Genomic DNA, 19,840 nt, shown 5'->3' with positions numbered 1-19,840 from the left:
AAAGAAGAAGAAGGTGGCAAATAATTAAAAACAATAAAAAAGGAAAAAATTGAAGGGCAATTGAAAATTAGCTTAGAAATAGCCATTCAATAACATACTTAATACAATGCATTGTTGCTGCTGGTGGAGAAAACGCCATGTCCCTCTTGTGTAACATTGTAAGTTAGGTTGAAAAAAGACACACGTCCATCAAGTTTCTCCTTAAGTCTATATATAACCTGCCTATCTGCCAGTTGATCCAGAGGAAGGCAAAACCCCCATTTGAAGCCTCTCCAATTTGCCTCAGAGGGGGAGAAAATTCCTTCCTGACTCCAAGATGACAATCGGACCAGTCCCTGGATTAACTAGTACTATAAACTATCTTCCATAACCCTGTATTTCCTCAGCTAAAATATATCCAACCCCCTATAAAATGAGAACTAAACCCTAAAAATGAAGATGGGTAAAAATGGCATATTTTATATAGTGAACTTATAGCACCAACCTAACATTTCAGCTTCTCTATACTATAGCGGCAATGATCCAGGACTTCAAACATGTCACAGGGGGTCACCATCTTGGAAAGTGTCTGGACACTCACATGCTCAGTGGTCTAAGCTTAGGGGTCGTCACTAATTATCAAGCAAAATATGAGGTTTGTCTGTAATATAAGTTGATGCTACAGGGCTGATTATTACATTCTGATGCTAATTATGCTGAGCTGCCATGTAGTAATTATCTCTATTAATTACTAATCAGCCTTATATTGTGACATTTCTATTCTATGTGTACTGTATATTGTGAGTGGGTCCCTAAGCTCAGTAAGTGACAGCAACACAGAGCATGTGCAGTGAATCAGCAGAAAAGAGATGGGGAGCTACTGGGGCATCTTTGGAGACACAGATTTTTACTGCTAAAGGGCTGTGGTTGCCTTGGGCTGGTACAGAAACTCAAAACATAATGTACAACATATCTAGCTACTTCTTTAGTTAGTTTAAAGCTATCTAGTGTATCAGCCTGTACAACTGTCTCAGTGTAGTAACAAGCATGAATGGGATCTGCCTGTCACTGCCAACATAGGGCAGATATAGGCCAGAAAATTCCAAAGTGTCCATTTTTTTACCAAATTCAGCCTCTATGCTAAGTAACTACACATGGGCCTGCATTAGCTGTTTTATGTATCGTGTGACATTAGCCTTAGGTTTCCTACACATCTATTTATATGTGATGCAGTTGGAATCAATGGCATAACTACAGGGGGTGCAGGAGATGCCATAGCACCTGGGCCTACATCCCTTTGGGGCCTGCCGGAGGCATATTGTGGGCGGCAGGGCAGGAGAATTTTCAGTGATGCATGCAGCATCCTGGTTCACATCCTGCACATGGGCTCTGCCTCAGCTAGTTAGGCCATTGGTTGGAATAAATGCTTCCACAAAAAACTTCAAGTTCAAAACTTGTCCTGAATTCAAGATATACATTTTCCCAGTGCAGCTGTACCATTTGTACCACTGCATAAATAATACAAATTAAAAACAAAGCATAATATGTTCTGTGTTAAACTGAGTAAATTTTTTTTTTTTTTGTATTTCCATATTTTAACAGAATGTTTAAAAATGCATCAATATTCGAATTGATCCATAGAAATCGCGCCTTCTGTATGATTCACAATTTGTAAAATTTTGGAATAAATGTGTTTAAAAATGCATCAATATTCGAATTGATTCATAGAAAGCGCGCCTTCTGTATGATTCACAATTTGTAAAATTTTGTAATAAATGCGAAATAATCTATTTCTTCACAATCGTTCGTATCTGTGCAAATGGAAGTTGCAGCTTGGGCAGTAATGGTCGACATCTTTGCATCGATTCATAACGAAGGGGATAATACAACACCCCAGCCAGCAACTGCAAAACAGAAGTACAGTTTAGGTTTTGTAATTAAGAGAGACTTTATGGACAGTCATGTTTAACTCTTCATTTCAAACGTTTCACTGAAGATATTGTCCATAATTACTGAAATATACATTGCTATAAGGGATCTCAAAAACGTGTTTGAGACACAGCTCCAAATATGCATGAGATATTTAATTCGATTTCAATCTGTGGTTAGGGTTACCGTCTTGTGGTGTTTACATGATACATGAGTTTTACTGTGCATACTTCCTGGTAGCTTAAAATTGAAAGTTACTGTTTTATAATGCCTACATGACTCTGCTAATGCATAGTCACAGGCAAAATACAGTGCTAAGGAAAGGTATTCACTGCAAAACTGTGCAGCAAATACAAATAGAAAATACTGCTTTCGCTGTGGTTCAACACAACACACTGCAAATCATGTTACATGTCCTGCAAAAGCTAAACGGTGCCGCAACTGCACAAAAGTAGGACATTTTGCTAAGATCTGCCGTAGTTCTGCTAAAGATGTTCATGAAATCACTACCACAAATGTTACAGTGTTAAGTGTGGATAAAGCTGGTACATTTATTCCAGACAAGTTTATATGCATTGTCAGTGTCAGTACTGCTTCTGCTGACAAGGGGCACTCCATTAACCTGATGCTTGATACAGGTTCAGCTGTTTCTATACTACCAAAGGATATTTTCTTCAAATACTTTGCAAAAGATCCGCTTGTTGCACCTGCCCTGAAACTGGTCAGTTACTTAAAGTATCCAATCCCTGTGCTTGGTTGCTTGCCAGTGACTGTACAATTTGAATCAAATACTGAAAAATGTGACTTTTACATTGTGAATAAGGGTACTGCTATACTTGGATAACACCCCTGTCTGTTTTTACCCAGACAGCCTGGTTTTTGGAGGAGCTGGTTGGGTTTAAAACTGCCTGCCTGGTGTTCTAAAGACACAACTATTCTGGGTGCAGTTAGGACAGCAGGCTAATGCCAGCATAGGGGCTGATTCTTGGACTGCATATTTAAGCAGGAAGATCTTCAACTCTTCTCGCAAACCCTTCCAAGACATAGGCAGAATTTGCACAATGTCTACTCTGTTCAGTTATTGGAGTGTGGGTGTGTCCTTATCGAGCAGTGGATCAGTGATAACGAAGCAAGGGCTGATCATTGCCAGTCTATCAGATACATGAATGCAGACATTGGTTTTTTGGGAATGAGTTTGTATGTTACATTTTTAAATGAATACAGGTATAGCATCTATTATCCGGAAATCTTGAGACCTTAGGTTTTCCATAATTTGAATCACCATGCCTCAGGTCTGCTAGATATTATTTAAACATTAGACAAACCCTCCAATAGAATAGTTTTGCCTCTAATAAGGATTAATTCTATCCTTGTAAGGATCAAGTGCAAGGTATTTAGTTATAACGGAGAAAAGGAAATCATTTAGGAAATTTTGAGTCCTCGAAGGAGGATGACAATCTCAGAGTAATCAAATCAGAAGCACTCATTGGATGTGGAAAATTTGCAGCAGTTTTACCTATACTATATTATGTTGTTTGTATTAGAAATGAGCCATTTCAGAAATGTTTATTCTATTGCAGATTTAAAGGTCCTATCAACCCCCTGCCTACCCTATTGGTAAAGAATGCTCAGAGTTAATTCTTTATTCATTTTTCAGAGTAGGCAGTGCTTAAACAGCCCAAGCATTAGACCTTGCTTATACCTGTTTGAAATGGTTGCATTTTCAACAGCTGATGATATGGTGCTTACCCAAAAAATATAAGAATTCCAAAAATAACCCAGGAAAAAAGCCCTACTGTATACTGTAATCTTGAGATAACTTTTTGATTACAGCTCGGACATGTTGCTGCTGCTGGTGTATCTTGAAACGAACTCCCAATAATTGGACGCACTGTCGGACAAAACATAAAGACAAAACTTCAAAAATAGTAAAAGATCTGTTTAAAGACACAAGGACTCATTCTACACTTTAAATTGCAAAGTGTGAAATCAGCACACGCTGTCCTGTTTTTTGTGATATTGCACCCTTCCCCACCATTATCACCTATAGGTGCAGGTCTTTTGCAATGGACAGCAAAGTCTTTAATAATAAGTATAGGGATATTGCTAAACTGTCAAATGAAAATCACAAATAAATATTTTTAAAATGAAATATTTTAAAGGGATATATCCAGATGCAAAGTATTCTGCGGACATGGCACCATAAGTTCTGTATGTGTTACTGCCCCCAAAAACAGTTACCTAAAATATTTCATGATAAAACAAAAAACATAAAATAAACTCTCCAGTGTCACTGGAAATCTAAAAGCAGGGTCGGACTGGGGGGCACTGGGCCCAACGGGACTGCTGACCAGGGCCACCCTCTATAGTCCCCTTGTCCCCCCTTGCGCATAAGCTAACGGTGCCGCATTGGTGCGCATGTGCACACGGCATTCCTTCGGCGCACAAGGCGCACATGCGCACAAAGCTCCCCTGCGGCACGCATGCGCACAAGGCGCTGTGCGTCGCCAAAAATACATCTCCTTTAAAAAAAAAACGAGCATCGGAGAGGGGGTCGGGGCCCACCGGGCCAGTCCGACACTGTCTAAAAGGGACAAATAAGGGCAGCTATTTACTTCTGCATAAATAGATCATTCTTTGTGCATGAAATATTTATTTTTTAAAGGGGAACTCCGGCTTTCAAACCCAAAGAGGCCCACATAACTCAGAAACCCCTAATATACCCATCACAGTTACCGTAATGAATGAATGCCATTTTCTATGCTGAAATCCAACTGTTTAACAGTTCTTCTCTGTCTGCATCATTTGCAAATTGTAACAACTTCTCCACAGCTAACAGACAGCATGCAGGAACTACATAAACCCACAATGCATTGCACTGTGATGTTCCTTTCCTTATTGAAATCACATGTGCAGGGAATTGTGAGGTTTGGAGGATGCAGGCTAAGGACAGCTGGCTGTTGATACAAAGTAACAGTAGTCAGCCAGCTCAGCAAAGTAGTCAGACAGATCAGCATATAAGCAGGGGGCTAGGCTAGGGAACTGTCAAACATCATGAAAAGTCTGCATATTTTTTCAATTGATGTATATTGCAAAGTTGTTTGAAATTGTGTTTACTTTTTCAAAAGCTGAAGTTATGTTTTTGTGGAGTTCCCCTTTAAGGAAATTGGATGAAGGCTTACAAAGAGGTAGAAAGCAATCACTGTCCTTATTACATAGATTTTGCCACTTATTACAGTGTACTTTGTTTGAGATTATGGCCCATTGCTCTGGGTACAGTTCAAATGAGAAAGATTAACAGAGTTTTTTTACTACTTTCTGGCCATAGAACAACATCACCAGGGTCAAAAAAAAAGCTGGAACTGTTTGTAATCCTCCACAAAAGCCATCCCAGAGAGTAGTGAGTCAAACAGCTAAAAGCTAAGGCTCACAAGCAAGGCTTTATGTAAAACATGCTTCTCTTTCCCTAGGGAGGTTATTTTTGTGGCAATTGGATTGCTCCTTCAAAATGATCCCTGTAGCATTACCCATACTCTTTAGTCAAAAACATATTTAAGAAAAATGTATTAGGAACCCAACTCCTAGATTTATTTTGCATTTACATTTACAAGAATGCATTGCCTTTGGGGGTGTAGAAATGGCTCCTTCAACATTACCCTTCCCTGTGCTACTCAACTCACTGCACCTGTTATGTTTCAACCTCACCAACAGCCCAGCACAAATCTCTTTTCTGCTTGTCAACAAGATTTACTGTCTGTTTTGCCCCAAACCTTTCCTTACATTTCACTGACCATATTGTCACCACTCTACCCACCACCCTGGACTTGAATGGAGGTCCTACACCAGCACTTTTGTTACTATGTAACAAGCATTTAAAGCTTTGACACTTTAGGTGTTTTAATGTTTTGTCTAGGTTAGCGAGAGATGGATAGATGAACTCTGGTGTAATTATTCTAAATTATTAATATATAAAATGTGCTTATCAGGGATACTTTATAGAAGATGTAATAGGGAAGTAGAAAATAATTATCAGTTTTTACCTGCTCCAACTTCTAGTGGCTGTGCCACAATAACTATTAAAGAGATAAAGTAGAGAAAAATGAATATCAAACAGTATAGTTACTTATACATATATAAATCACTGCTAGATCTGTGTGGAACTCATTCAAAAACACCATTGTGCCCAGGCTCATACTGCACTCTGCACATTGTGACAGATGTCACTGATTTCCACTCATGAATAGTGATCAGCGAATCTTTCTCGTTTCGCTTTGCCGAAACAATTTGCAACACTCAGAAAAAAAATTGTGAAACAGCGAAACATTTGAGAAACGCACACTCCAAATGCAATAAAGTCAATGGGCGTCAACATTTTTTTCTCAGTGACAATTTTGCCTTGGCGACTTTCTTGTCCATGGGCGTCAAATTTTTTTTACACGCTCATCTTTTTTGTTATGGCGAAAATTTTCAGTGGCGAAATTCACAGGTGGCGAAGTACAGAAGTTCACCACGAATCCATGCTTGATAATAAATTCGCTCACCACTACTCATGAATACAGTGCTGCCTGCATTTGGCAGGTATATTTTATAGAAGATAGAACAGGGAATTGGAAAATAATCATTTGTTTTTACCTGGTGCACTTTGCAGTGGTTGTACAGCAACTATTACAGAGACAAAGAAAGAATAAATGAATATAAAATAAAAAAAAGTTACTTATGCATGGATACATTGTAGTTAATCTTCAGGAAATGTATGTCAACATGCTATTGCTATACAGTAAACAAATAAATGTTTTGATAGCTTCAACTACTTCATACATAACACACTGCTTACATATAGGGGGTTATTTATCAAACTCCAAAAATTCGTGTTTTTTGAGGGTAGTCTCTCCCTCTTAAAAGGCGCAAAAGCAAGTGGCGGGGGAGGATTTAGCCCACAGGTTGAAACAAAGGCACAGGAGATATTTACTCCAAGTAAAGCTGTTAAGCAGAGACCTTTTATACTATGACTAAAGGTAAACAAGTTAGGGACCACCGTGTGGGGTTTACCTTGACGTGGTATGGTGACTTATCAACTTTATGATCATAACTTTGTAACAAAAACCCTGTTTTTAAAATAAATGCACTTGCATATTTATTAAATTACTTGGACAGGGCAGCAGGGAATGTGCATTTATTGACTGGCCGGGTCAGTAGCACTTCCATTGTACCTAAATATGTTAAAATTTAGCCTTAGGCGTGCACCCACAACCCCCTTTTTTTATAGTTTCAGAAAAAAATTTAATTTTTCAGGATAAAAAAATGTATTCTGCCCCGAAGCTGCAAAAAGCTTGAATCTGAAAATACTCCAGTTAAATCCTGTCGAGGTCATGTAGAAGTCAATAGCCGAGATCCCTTGAACCATTTGAAGATTTTTCAGCCTTCTTGATTTGTTTTTTTTTTTACAGTGGTTTCCGCTTGAAAATATGATCATTTCGAGCATCTCGAGTTTATCCCCATCGCGTTTTTTACATTTACATTTTTTCCATAAATAAGCAAACTTTCGAGTTGTGAGTTTATTCGTGGTAGAAAAAAAACCTCACAAACTTGACCTTTGATAAATAACCCCCTTTATGTTTAGTAAAAGCTCCTACATATACAATTATGAGTGAGTTAAATTGTAGTGCATTGTTTATGTTATGCTTCTTTCCACCTCCTTTCCTCACTGTCTGTGAAAATCTGTGAGAATGAAAATCTTCCCCAAATGAATAGTTGTCAGCAAATTTCTGATCGTTGTCTCAAAGATTTAATTAGAACGCATCTTATCTCCCACGTGCCCATATGTGCAAGTATAAAAAAAATCATTTATATCAATGCCAGGGTTTTTCTCAATAATCTGATATCCCAAATGTACAGGATTTAAAAAAGTATGTGGAAATGTATTGCAAAATGAAAAGAATGCTATAAATAAACAGCAATGAATGTAAGGTTTGCAAATAATTGTTGTGGTGGTCATTGAAATAAAATGAAAAGTAGAGTTTACCTGGTGCAACTGGGGCTGGTGGCTGGCCAATTGTAACTAGAGGAAAGATAGTCAAAAAGAAATCACTATAAAAGCAAACAAAATGTATGCTAAACTATACAACTTCTGCAACATCTGCATTTCAATCAATATTCAGCATGTAGATTTTGTGTTTCTTTATTACAGGTATGGGATCTGTTTTTCCGAAAGAAAGTTGTCCAGAAAGCTCCGAATTATGGGAAGGCCGTCTCCCATAGACTTCATTTTATCCAATTTAATCCAAATTTTTAAAAATGATTTCCCTTTTCTCTGTAATAATAAAAGAGTATCTTGTACTTGATCCAAACTAAGATACAACAAATCCTTATTGGAAGCAAAACCAGCCTATTGGATTTATTTAATGTTTACATAATTTTCTAGTAGACTTAAGGTATGAAGATCCAAATTACAGATAGATCCATTATCCGGAAAATTCCAGATTCCCAGCATTCTGGATAATAGGTCCCATACTTGTACCAGTCAGAAGAGAGAGCCATAGGGAGCTTGGTGTTGCTATAGAACTTAGATGACAATTGCAGTGATCAGACTGCTGACCATATTATGGCTAAATATCGATCAGCAGGCTTATTGGCCCTCATACATGTATGTATATTTTTATTTATATGGTGGTACTTATGTATGTAGCCAGGGTCGGACTGGGGGGCCCAGGGACCACCGGGTCTGTAGTCTCAGGGGCCCCCCACCATCCCCCGGGCCCCCCAGCCGTGAACTGTTCTGACCCTGGTTCTGTGCCTCAGATACCTCCTGCAGCGTTCCCATCCCCCGCGTGCGCGTGTACGCACATGCGTACCTACGTTTTCCGGTGTGGCAGCATGACCAGAGTGAGTGTAGGAGCGGGTCTGACCAAAAGAGTCGGCCCACCGGGTTTTTTCCCGGTGTCCCGCCGACCCAGTCTGACCTTGTATGTAACAGTGTACAGCAGAACAACAAATTAATAGTATAAACAGGGGTCATTACAATAAGAAATACATATAAATGCAAATAACTGTTATATTAAAGATTAAGAACTATCAAAGTGGCAAAAGGAAGGAGATCCCTGTCATGTAGAGCTTACAATCGAATAGGCCAATAAGCTGCAGACTTGGGGGCAAATTCACTAACCTCCGTAAATTCGCCCAGTGACAGCTTCGCTCATATCGCAACACTTCGCCAGGCGTAGATTCGCCAGGCGTAGATTCGCCAGGCGTAGATTCACCAGGCGTAGATTCCTCAGGACATTGCTAATTTACTAAAATCCGAAGTTGTTTCCAGGGCGCTGAACTCTGGCGAAGTTGCGCTAGCGTTACTGCGTCAAGTGAAGGGAAGTTGCGCTAGTGTTGGCTAATTTGCATATGGCAGGAAGTTAAAGTTGAATGGACGTATATGTTGCAGCAAATACATTACACTACACAAGCCAGGGAAACCTTAATAAAGACAATAGAGTTGTTATAATGCCCCACACATGATCCCACTGTATAGTTTATGTGCCATATGTCAGGATATATATGAGGGAGCCCGGGTACCCAAAAAAATTTTTACTGACTTTTGCAGCCTATCACCCTGAAAAAACTAAAAGACGCCAGCGTTTTTTGGGACTTAGAAAATTTTTCAACTAAAATTGTAGAAGCCCTATACATTCCATTGCACTTCGTCTGGTCTGAGCTGGCGAAGGCAAGTCTGGCAGAACAGGTAACGTTCAGTAATATGCGCATCTTAGTGAATTTGCAAAGTAACGCTCTTTCACTAGAGAAAAACTTTGCCTGGCCTAAGAGTGCGAAGTAGCGCCGGCACCTGTTAGTAAATCGACAAAGTATCGAAATTACGTCACACTGGCCGATTTCCGCTAACGTTAGTCACTTTGTCCTTTAGTTAATTTGCCCCTTGGTCTGGCTGCTTTTATTGGCCTTTGTATGATCTTTGTATTGTCGCTTAATAATAATAATAATAATAATAATAATAGCTCTATCTAGTGACTACTTCTAAGTTCAGTAAGTCTCATTATTTTATCTGTTTTAACTACTGAAGTCATATTATATGCTTCACGGTTTAGATCAGTGCTGTCCATCTGAATTGTGAGCAACATTTCTTCAATTGATACGCTAAATGCAGCTTATACCCCCCCAGTCCTGGAAAAAAATGAGGGCTTTACATCGGTCCCTGGGGCAAAAAAGGTTGGGGACCTCTGTTCAAAAGGTAAAAAAAGCATTTTGAGATACTGACAGATATAAAAATAAAGTTGTCATGCTGCTACTGCACTGGGCCTTCTTCAAGCTCAAGAACATTTGATGATAAAAGAAAGGGAACTAGGACAATTCTGTACACTTTTTAAATAAAACATATGGAGTTATCAACCACACATTTTGCTTTTTGTACCAAAACAACTTGCATTGCTGTCTAAAGTGAATCTTATAAGATCAGTCTTTATGTAAGATAATAAAGATGATAGTTACTGTTTATGTTTTGGTTGTGACCATCTGTTGGTCTTGGGTTTTCTGGTGCCTGAGGTGGAATATTGCTTTGTGGCATAAAAGCGACTCCTACAAATGCAAAACATCACTTTAGTCTGTGGCAACAAGCATGGAAGTCAGAATTCTGCAAAATATGTATATTATTTCATTACCCCATAAATATCTAGAAAATCATAAATATGTGTGTGAAACAGACGTATATAATCAGGTTTATTTATTATTGTACTGTACTTAATATAAAAAAATGCTGCTGGAGAACAAGTATTTAAGCTAATCCATCTACAAAGGCTGTTCTAAAAATTACTTTTAGGTTCACTATAAAATTAAAAGAAGATAGAGAAATAAAGGAGAATACCTACGCGTTCTTCCCTGTTATTTTTAATTGTAATTGCTATTGAAAGCTGTATGTGTTTGCAGCGGCGTTTCAATGGCTGCTGCCGCCCCCCCGCTCCGTGTTTTCAACTTTTAGAGGCACATTTATCAAGAGTCGAATTTCAAATTCATGGTTTTTTTTTAAACTCCCATTAATTTGATATTGGACTAGTAGAAATTTATTAATAAAATCAAATTTTTAAAACGCAAACGAATTTGAACGACCCGAAAACTCGAATTGAATTCGATCCGAATTATAAAAACTTGATTCAAATTCAAAAAATGCAATTAGAGTTTTTTTCTCCGAAAAAAAACTTGACTGTCAGGAAGGCTACAAACATCACCAAATTGATCCATGGACCTCTCTCATTGACTTATACAGTAATTCGGCAGGTTTAAGGTGGCGAATAGTCTAATTTGAGTTCTTAAAGGGCCAGAGTATGATAAATTTTAAATTCAAACTGGAATCGAGTTTGGATAATTCACAATTTGAATTTGACAGTTTTGACTAAAAAAATTTGAATTTTCACTTCGACCCTTAATAAATCTGCGCCATAACGTAGCAGAGGGGGGGATCAATAGTGCAGTGAGCGTATTGTGCTCGATGCCCTAGCAGATCCGAATTTCTTTGTTAAAAAATGGAAATTAGACTCTTAGGGGGTTATTTACTAAACTCCGAATGGTAAAATCACAAAAAAATCGTGATTTTTGTAATAAAATCGGACTTTTAAAAAAAACAAAAATCACAAATTTTTCGGAATTTATTAAACCCAGAGGATGGAAAAGTCAGAATTTGAAAATTCGGCATCTCAGACCTGTCGAGGTTGCATATAAGTCAATAGGGGAAGTCCAAATGATTTTTTGATATGCGCCGGGTTTTTGGCAATACCCTGAAGTTTTCGGGCAAAATTCTGAGTTTTCGTGTGAAAAATCGGCAAAAAAATTAGAAAATCGGATTTTTCACATTTTTTTCAGATTTTTTCCCGCAAACAAAAATTTCGGGATAGTCTATTAATAAATAAGCCCAAAAAACCAGTGCGGATTTGGTCGGAGTTATTTTCAGAAAATATTGAGATAAATTCAGACTTTGATAAATAACCCCTTAAAGTTACCAGAGGCGTTTTTTTGCTGCCTCTGCTCAGGGCCGTTTTTATATATAGGCCCCCGAGGGCGGCACGGTTTTGGGGCAGCCATCTGGGTTCCTATATCAAGAACACGGAAGTGACGTCACGCATACGGCATGTGATGTCAGCACGCACAACGCGTGACGCCGGTGCACAATGAAGGCCCGTGTTTAGGTCCTAAATACAGCCCTTGCAGGCAGGAGCAGCCCTGTGTGTCTGTTTACTTTCCCCTGCTTTTCTCTCTGACTACTGAAACAAAGTAGTGGAAGTCCGCTGATAGGAGTCAGAACCTCAGACCAGAAAAGGATCAACTAATACTGCTTTTAATTAGTATTACATTTGCAAGTAGTTTTAAAAGCATGTTTTTAAAAAAAGCTTAGAATTAGATTTTCTGTAGGAACAAACCAGTGACACATTGATGTTATTCATTAAGGTACTTTCACACATACATGCTCATAGCAACTAGCCAATGAGTACCAATACACCTGTTCATACCTGGTTGTTGTTGTTGTACAGGTTGGCTGTAGGGTGGTGCTACAAAGGCAGAAAAAATAATGAAAAGGAAGTGTATTGATGTACAAATGCATCACTGTTAAAAAATATCCATACATGGGGAATTCACCTGCACAAAACATATTAGGGGCCTTTTATTATGCAAGGAGCAGTGTGCATATAATTACACACCTTAGTACAGTGATCCCCAACCAGTAGCTCGTGAGCAACATGTTGCTCCCCAAACCCTTGGATGTTGCTCTCAGTGGCCCCAAAGCAGGTGCTTATTTTTGAATTCCTGGCTTGGAGGCAAGATTTGGTTGTATAAAAACCAGATGTACTGCCAAACAGAGTCTCCTGTAGGCTGCTAGTCCACATATGGGCTACCAATAGCCAATCACAGCGCTTATTTGGCTCCATCCAGGAACATTTTTCATGCTTGTGTTGCTCCCGAACTCTTTTTACGTCCGAATGTTGCTCATGGGTGAAAAAGGTTGGGGATCCCTGCCTTAGTACAAATGATAGTAAAATAATCATTTGTCCTTACCTGGTTGCGGTACAGGCTGAATGTAGGATGGTACTATTAGAGCAAAAAAAAAAAGAAATAATTAAAGTTTTCCACTAGCACACCACAAATAATGACTTTTTCCCAATAGCTTTTTTTTTGTAAACAAATAGTTTTTTTTTTTAATAGAAATACATTAACAAATAACTTGAAAACCATTGACAGTTGCTGAGAATTACATTTTCTTTTGTTGTGAGAAAACACTTTTTTGGGTTCACCTTTAAATACTCAGTAACCTGGCTACATGAACTGTAACTGGAGTCATGGGAGAGGATACAATTAAACAAATGTATTGGCAAACTGGGCAGACAGAAGGCACTTTTGTTGTTATTGAAACAGATTGTTAGTTTTACAGTAGACAGTGTAAAGGGGTAGTTCAGCTTCTTCTGTCTTGCTCTAACTCAAGACAGTCAGGTCTAAGCAGATTTGTCTTTACCTGGTTGCATCTGTGGTACATGCTGGGTGTATGATGGAGGAGGAGCATTGTATGCTTGAAATTAGGAAAAAAGAGGTAAAGTTATTGTTCTTCAAATATGCAATGTGCAAGAAGAGGGGTGGAAAATGCACAAATCATAGATATCCAACATACTAAACGATCACATCCTGTATTTAACTATAACTATCCACTAAACTAGAACCTCCAAAGTGCTTGAACTGTTTCATACTATATAGAAGCAGCCGTATTTAATATGGAGAAGCATTCTGATGGCTATCCCAGGTAACCTTTTACAGCCATTGTTTTTACTAGAGGTTAAATGCTGTAATAGAATACCAGTGATTGTTTCCATGCAGCAACAATGTCCGATATGTCAGCTACTAGAGGCATTTCTTTGAGCCCTGAATAAAATTGCTGGGCTAGTTCCTCAGGCCAGAGGTCCTTTTTGGAAAAATGTACTGATAAAGGGACCTTTCGATTACACTGCCTTACCACCCTCTTATCTGACTTTCCCTACAGATGAAGGGGCAGATTTACTAAAGAGCGAAGTGGCTAACGCTAGCGACTTTTCACCAGCGTTGCCACCTGCAGGGACATTGGCAAATAACTAGCAGGCGCCAATTCACTAGCGAACGGGACCGTCACTAGCGGTCATTCCCACTCTAATGCCAGGCGACTTTTATCTCAGGCGAACGGACATTACTCTGCAAATTCACTAAAATGCAGAAATTAAAAGAAGCTCTTTTGCCAGAGTTGCCTTCGCCACATCAGACCAGGAGAAGTGCGAAAAAGCAGCTAGATCTTCCTCAATCTTCTGTCACTTACATCATATCCTGTGAGCTGAAAATGCATTAAAGTTCAAAAAACGCTGGCGACCAGCGCCGGATTTGCTGGGCGGGTGCCCCGGTCCTATCGCCCCAACCGCAGTGCCTCACGCCTCGCCACATATCCGCGCCTGCTGGCGACTTTTCCTTTTTTTAAGCAGGATTGGCTGCAAAAGTCCTAACTTACTTTTTTGGGTAACCGGTTTTCTCCATACATTTCATAAAATATGGAACATTCATTATACAGTGGGTTTAATGTGTAGGGCATTATATTAACTCTCTTGTCTTTATTAAGGTTCCCTGGACATGTGTAATATAAACCGGTAACTTAAACCATTTGCAGCAACATTATAATAAAGACATCCATACAACTTTAGGGGGCCAATTCACCAAGCTCGATTGAAGGATTCGAAGTAAAAAAACTTCGAATTTCAAAGTGTTTTTTGGGCTACTTCGACCATCGAATGGGCTACTTCGACCTTCAACTATGACTTTGACTTTGAATCGAAGGATTCGAACTAAAAATCATTCGACTATTCGACTATTCGATCTTCTTAAAGAGATTCGAAGTTCTGTCTCTTTAAGAAAAAACTTTGACCCCCATCTAAAAACTACCGAACTCAATGTTAGCCTATGGGGACCTTCCCCATAGGCTTTCCTAAGTTTTTTTGGTCGAAGGATAATCCTTCGATCGTTGGATTAAAATCCTTCGAAGGATTTAATCGTTCGATCGAAGGATTATTCCTTCGATCGTTCGATCAAACTATTTGCACTAAAATCCTTCAACTTCGATATTCGAAGTCGAAGGATTTTAATTCCCAGTCGAATATCGAGGGTTAATTAACCCTCGATATTCGACCCATGATGAATTTACCCCTAAATTTCCCGCCCTTTGCAAATTGACCTAAGCGCAAGATCACTAGCAAAGTTTCGCTAAGCACAAATGAATGCTAGTGCATTTTCGCTATGAAATGCTTGCACTGCCGTAGTAACTCTAGCGAAAAGTCAGCAGCATTCCGCGTTCAACGTTCGGGATGAAACTTCGCATTTTAGTGAACTGGCTTATTTGCGCCTGGCGGAGTGGTGCTAAGTTAGTGAATCTGCCCCAAAGTCTCTCAGTGTTGTGCCATATGGATTTGACACAACTGACTACTGAGCTGAATAATTCCTTTTTCTTCTAAAATCAGTTCAGGGGTAACCGAAGTATTGGTACATAAATAAGGAACAAGTACTTTCTTTATGGTGTTTTTTTAATGCTGTAAAATATTGTGTGCATTGTGCTCCTATAGCTTCTGCTGCTTATAGGAATTGAGGCCTATGGTGATCTAGTCTTAGGGACTTATTTATTAAAGGTCGAGTTGTGTTTTCTTGAAAAATTTGATTTTCTCGAGGTTATTTTCACTAAAAAGCTCAAATTTTTCAGGAAAAAAAAACTAGAATTTTTAGAGATTTATTTTGCCCAAAGCTAAAACATGTCGAAATCATGTAAAATTCAATGGCAGAGATCTCTTTAACGATTTGAAGATTTCTTTGCCTTCATGATTTTTGGCTGGTTTACGCTGGTTTGCTCTCGAAAACTCGAAGATTTGAGGTTCTCAATGTTTTGTAGCCTATAAATCTGATGAATTATAGGGTTTTTTTTCATTCGGATTTTTTCAAAAATAAGCAAATATTTGAGTTTGTTTAAAGATAGAAAAAACTTCACAAACTCAGCCTTTAATAAATAACTCCCTTAGGTGGTTATTCACTAAAATCTAAATTTATCTCATATTTTACTTTAAAAAACCATGACCAAACTGCCATGCTCGATTTGATTTTCACATTTTTGCCCGAAAAAGTCAGATTTTTGGGCGAAACCCCCCGAAGATCCAGATAACTTCAATTTGAGATAGGTGCCTCTCCCATTGGCTTATACAGGCCCTAGACAGGTCTGAGATGGCGATTTTTGGATTGGGGCTTTTTGCAGCATGGGGGGAAAAATAAATCATGAAAAATTTGAGGCTTTTTTTCAACGAAAAATTAGTTTTCTATTAAAAAAAAAAAGTCTCGAGTTTTTCAAGTTTTTTCTTTGGACTTTAATAACCCCCTTAGTGTACAAAAAGCTGAATGGTACGGAAAAGTACCATCAATTAAGTGCCTGTACCTACCTTGTGGGTATGGGGCTGACATAGCTGTTTTTCTTGGTCTGAGCCTTTAATATTAAGTTTTCACCTGCATAGAAAAGGAACAAAGCAAGTGTTAATCATGTATCTGGAACAAACTACACAGTCTTCTTCCCATATAAAAGCTCCAACAGACCAAACCTGGATTATATATACTGTCCTATATAATATATATGTCCTCCTGCACATAGTTCCCTCTTCACTGACTCTTTTTTTGTACAACAGAGAGGTCACTTACCACTAGTGGGGTCATCATAGTGCTCCCAGCCTCTCAAGCTTCTACTCTTTGGAAACACCATAATGACATTTGGCTCTATTACAGACATACAACACTATAAACGTATATCGATTAGTCTTCTAAAACTGCTAATGCAATATAATTATATAAAGATAAATTTATCCTCAAGCTACTGGGAGTATTTGGAAATGACATAGCATTGCTCAATGCAGTCATTTGCATAATTGGCTTAAGGAAGTGGCAATGAATCAAGTTTTTAAAGGCAATACTACATATGTTGGTGTGTAATGTGTGTGATGTTTTGTACTGTAAAGAGTCAAAGCAGGTTTCATTTACAAAAAAAGACACCATCAGGATACAACAAATACAAGCCCAAGCACATCCCGTATAGCTGGTATGTTCAGTTCTCCCCCTTCCCAAACTGCTTATCACATCTCATATTCTTCTCAGCTTGAATGGGCTGCTTTAATACATCCCACATGTTTTAAACCATCAGAACCTGACACATACAGCAAATGCTCAGTATCTAGGTTAATAGAGAAAGCTTATTTACAATTAGAGAGGTGATTGATACTTTGATTTTATTCACGAATCCTCAGAACCAAGAATGTTGGTGGACAGATGTAAAAGAGAATAAATAGCCATATTTACAGAATCATATTTACAATTCAAAATCTCTTTTTCTAATATCAAGGTAGAATTGTAGAAAAAACCATCTTCCTCAATAAATCTAACAAAGCAAACATTGGATTTAGCTTGATTTCCCTCTGTAAGTTAAGAGAGAGAAACCTTTCCAACTTCTCCCATAACTGAGAGATTAAAGGGCATGACCAGAAGCAATGAAACACATTTTAGACAAATGGACAATAAGAGCTATCATTAAGATTATCAACTTTTTTGTAACTGAGTTACGTGAGGTTTGGATATTCAAATTATGGAAAAAACCCTTATACGTTAAACCCCAGGTCCCAAGCATTCTGGATAACCGGTCTCATAGAGTCATACCTATACACACCTAACATAAAATCCTTTGCATCGCCAAATTAGAAAAAGTACAGAGTTAATGGACAAGTACAGTGAATATTCATGCTTTATTCTACTGCATGCTACTATACACATTTTATCAAGGTTTGAAAATGCCACATATGCACACATGGATTCTAGAATATGCTTCCACCAGTTCAGTACTATTTTTATTTTGAATTTGCTGAATTCAACGTGTTGATTCAAATGAGAGATGCCATAACTAGTACTCATCCTTATCATCCTAAAAGTGTTTTACAAAATGCAAATAATAACAGGAGTTGATATTGGATGTCAGAGAGAAAAGGTGGGTTACTTAGTAATTACTTTTCTAGGCTGTGAGGAACTAGGGGTGGAACCGCTGCAGCACAATCCGTAGACAACAACTTTTTTTGTACTACCATTTCGAAAAAAAGAGCAGATTATGTCCTGAAGGTTTTTCAGAGTTGTCTGCCGGCTGGAAACTACTGGAGAATGGCCCTGCGATCAACCAATTGCCCACCCCCTGACATCACAGACCTGCCCTGAAATGCCACTCACCCCACCCCTGACTTTAAGGGGGTTATTTATTAAAGATCAAGTTGTGTTTTCCTCCAAAAATTTAGTTTTTTGAGGTTGGTTTCACTAAAAATTCAAATTCTTCGGGGAAAAAAAAATAGAATTTTTTTTAGATTTATTATGCCATGAAGCTGCTAAAAGCCTGAATCTGAAAAAATTCTCCAGCTAAAATCTGTTGAAGTCATGTAGCAGTCAATGGGAGATGTCCCATGAATCGTTTCTGTTTGGTTTTTTTACAGTGGTTTTCGCTCGAAATCTTTATCAATTTGCAGTATTTGAGGGTTTTTCCCCCGTTACATTCAAGTGAGTTTTTTACACTTGGGTTTTTTCATAATATAAGCATTTATTCAAGGTAGAGAAAACCTCACAAACCCGACCTTTGATAAATCCCCCCCCTATCTGTCCCACCCCTTGCCCAGATTTCCCCACTAGTGATTTGCGAAATTTTGCTCCAAGTTCCGGCGTAAAAATGACACCCATAGAAATGGGTGAAAAACATTGTCTTCGGTCACACAGCAAAAAATGTTGTCGCCATAGACTTCAATAAATATTGGCGAATTTTTGCTATTTCGGTCAGATTAGTCCGTCACTATTCCTTACTGCAAAAGGTGGCAACCCTTATGGTCAGTCATTTTGAAGAGCTTGTTTTTAACTTGTGTTTGTATTTTTAACTACTTTCTAATAAAGTTTATCATTACATACTATTCTAGTTTTTGGGTGATCTGTTTTCCTTATGGTTTTCTCTGCACTTGGAACTAAGTTTAAAACTCAAGAATTAACTGGATGTGGGAACTGTGAAATACTTTAAATTTATTTTAGTTACAGTTACTTATCTATTCATTTAGTAAGGTTGTAGCATCAATTTATATATTGGCTTACATGGTAAAATATAGGGTATTGCATATGTTGTATGTGACTTTTATTTAAGGGTGCTCTCTCTCCAGAATTTATTTTAAAATACAGGCATGGGATCTGTTATCCAGAATGCTAGGGGTATTCCAGATAATGGGTCTTTCTGTAATTTGGATCTTAATACCTTAAGTCTACTTAAGTCATGTAAACATTAAATAAACCAATTGGCTGGTTCCAATAAGGATTAATTATATCTTAGTTGGGATCAAGTACAAGGTATTGTTTTATTATTACACAGAAAGGAAATAATTTTTAAAAAATTTTGATTTGATTATAATGGAGTCTATGGGAGACAGCCTTTCCGTAACTCGCAGCTTTCTGGATAATGGGTTTCCAGATAACAGATCCCATATCTGTACATATAAATGTTCTGAGATACACATGCACATACATGTACACGAATTAGGCACATAACATTGTAATTCAACAATTACATTTTGATTAAATATTCTGCAGTTTTTCTCCTATGTTTTTCTTTAAGTTCGTTCTATTGCAACTTTAATGTATGTTATTTAAAAAACAGTAGATGAACTGTAAATGTGGTTGTGTTCCCAAGAAAAATAAGAAGAAAAGAATTGACCTTACCTGCTCATCCAGCAGCTCTCAGAACAAGTACTGTGAGAGTTTGCTTTAGAAGTGATGGCAAAAAGGGAGGTGTTTCAGATGACAATTATTAAAGCATATCAACTTTCTTATTTGCTTTAGGAATATAGGTAAA

At 38.1% G+C, this 19,840-nt stretch overlaps 2 protein-coding genes across 3 annotated transcripts in view; one reads left to right on the top strand and one right to left on the bottom strand.

Annotated features, from left to right (window-relative positions):
- The window catches only part of carhsp1.L (calcium regulated heat stable protein 1 L homeolog), a 129,116-nt gene that overhangs the window by 1,952 nt on the left and 107,324 nt on the right, over positions 1–19,840 (top strand). The gene's annotated exons all lie outside the window — the stretch shown is intronic.
- LOC108701516 (lipopolysaccharide-induced tumor necrosis factor-alpha factor homolog) lies at positions 1,439–19,797 on the bottom strand. 2 transcript variants are annotated; one of them, XM_018236285.2, is made up of 11 exons: positions 19,708–19,792; positions 16,377–16,440; positions 13,406–13,459; positions 12,952–12,984; positions 12,408–12,446; positions 10,399–10,485; positions 7,931–7,966; positions 6,541–6,570; positions 5,949–5,981; positions 3,658–3,799; positions 1,439–1,883 (listed from the first exon to the last, which is right to left on the bottom strand). In XM_018236285.2, exons 2-11 carry the CDS (start codon positions 16,396–16,398, stop codon positions 1,775–1,777), a joined length of 585 nt encoding a protein of 194 aa, XP_018091774.1. In that variant the 5' UTR covers positions 16,399–16,440; positions 19,708–19,792; the 3' UTR covers positions 1,439–1,774. The 2 variants fall into 2 exon arrangements, with proteins under 2 accessions (XP_018091774.1, XP_041433058.1); XM_041577124.1 differs by lacking the exon at positions 12,952–12,984 and having other exon boundaries at positions 19,708–19,797.

This window comes from Xenopus laevis, chromosome 9_10L (genome assembly GCF_017654675.1).
Source record: "Xenopus laevis strain J_2021 chromosome 9_10L, Xenopus_laevis_v10.1, whole genome shotgun sequence".
Taxonomy (NCBI): domain Eukaryota; kingdom Metazoa; phylum Chordata; class Amphibia; order Anura; family Pipidae; genus Xenopus; species Xenopus laevis.
The sequence above is the reverse complement of the archived record's forward strand: the minus strand, read 5'-3'. Positions and strand labels throughout refer to the sequence as shown.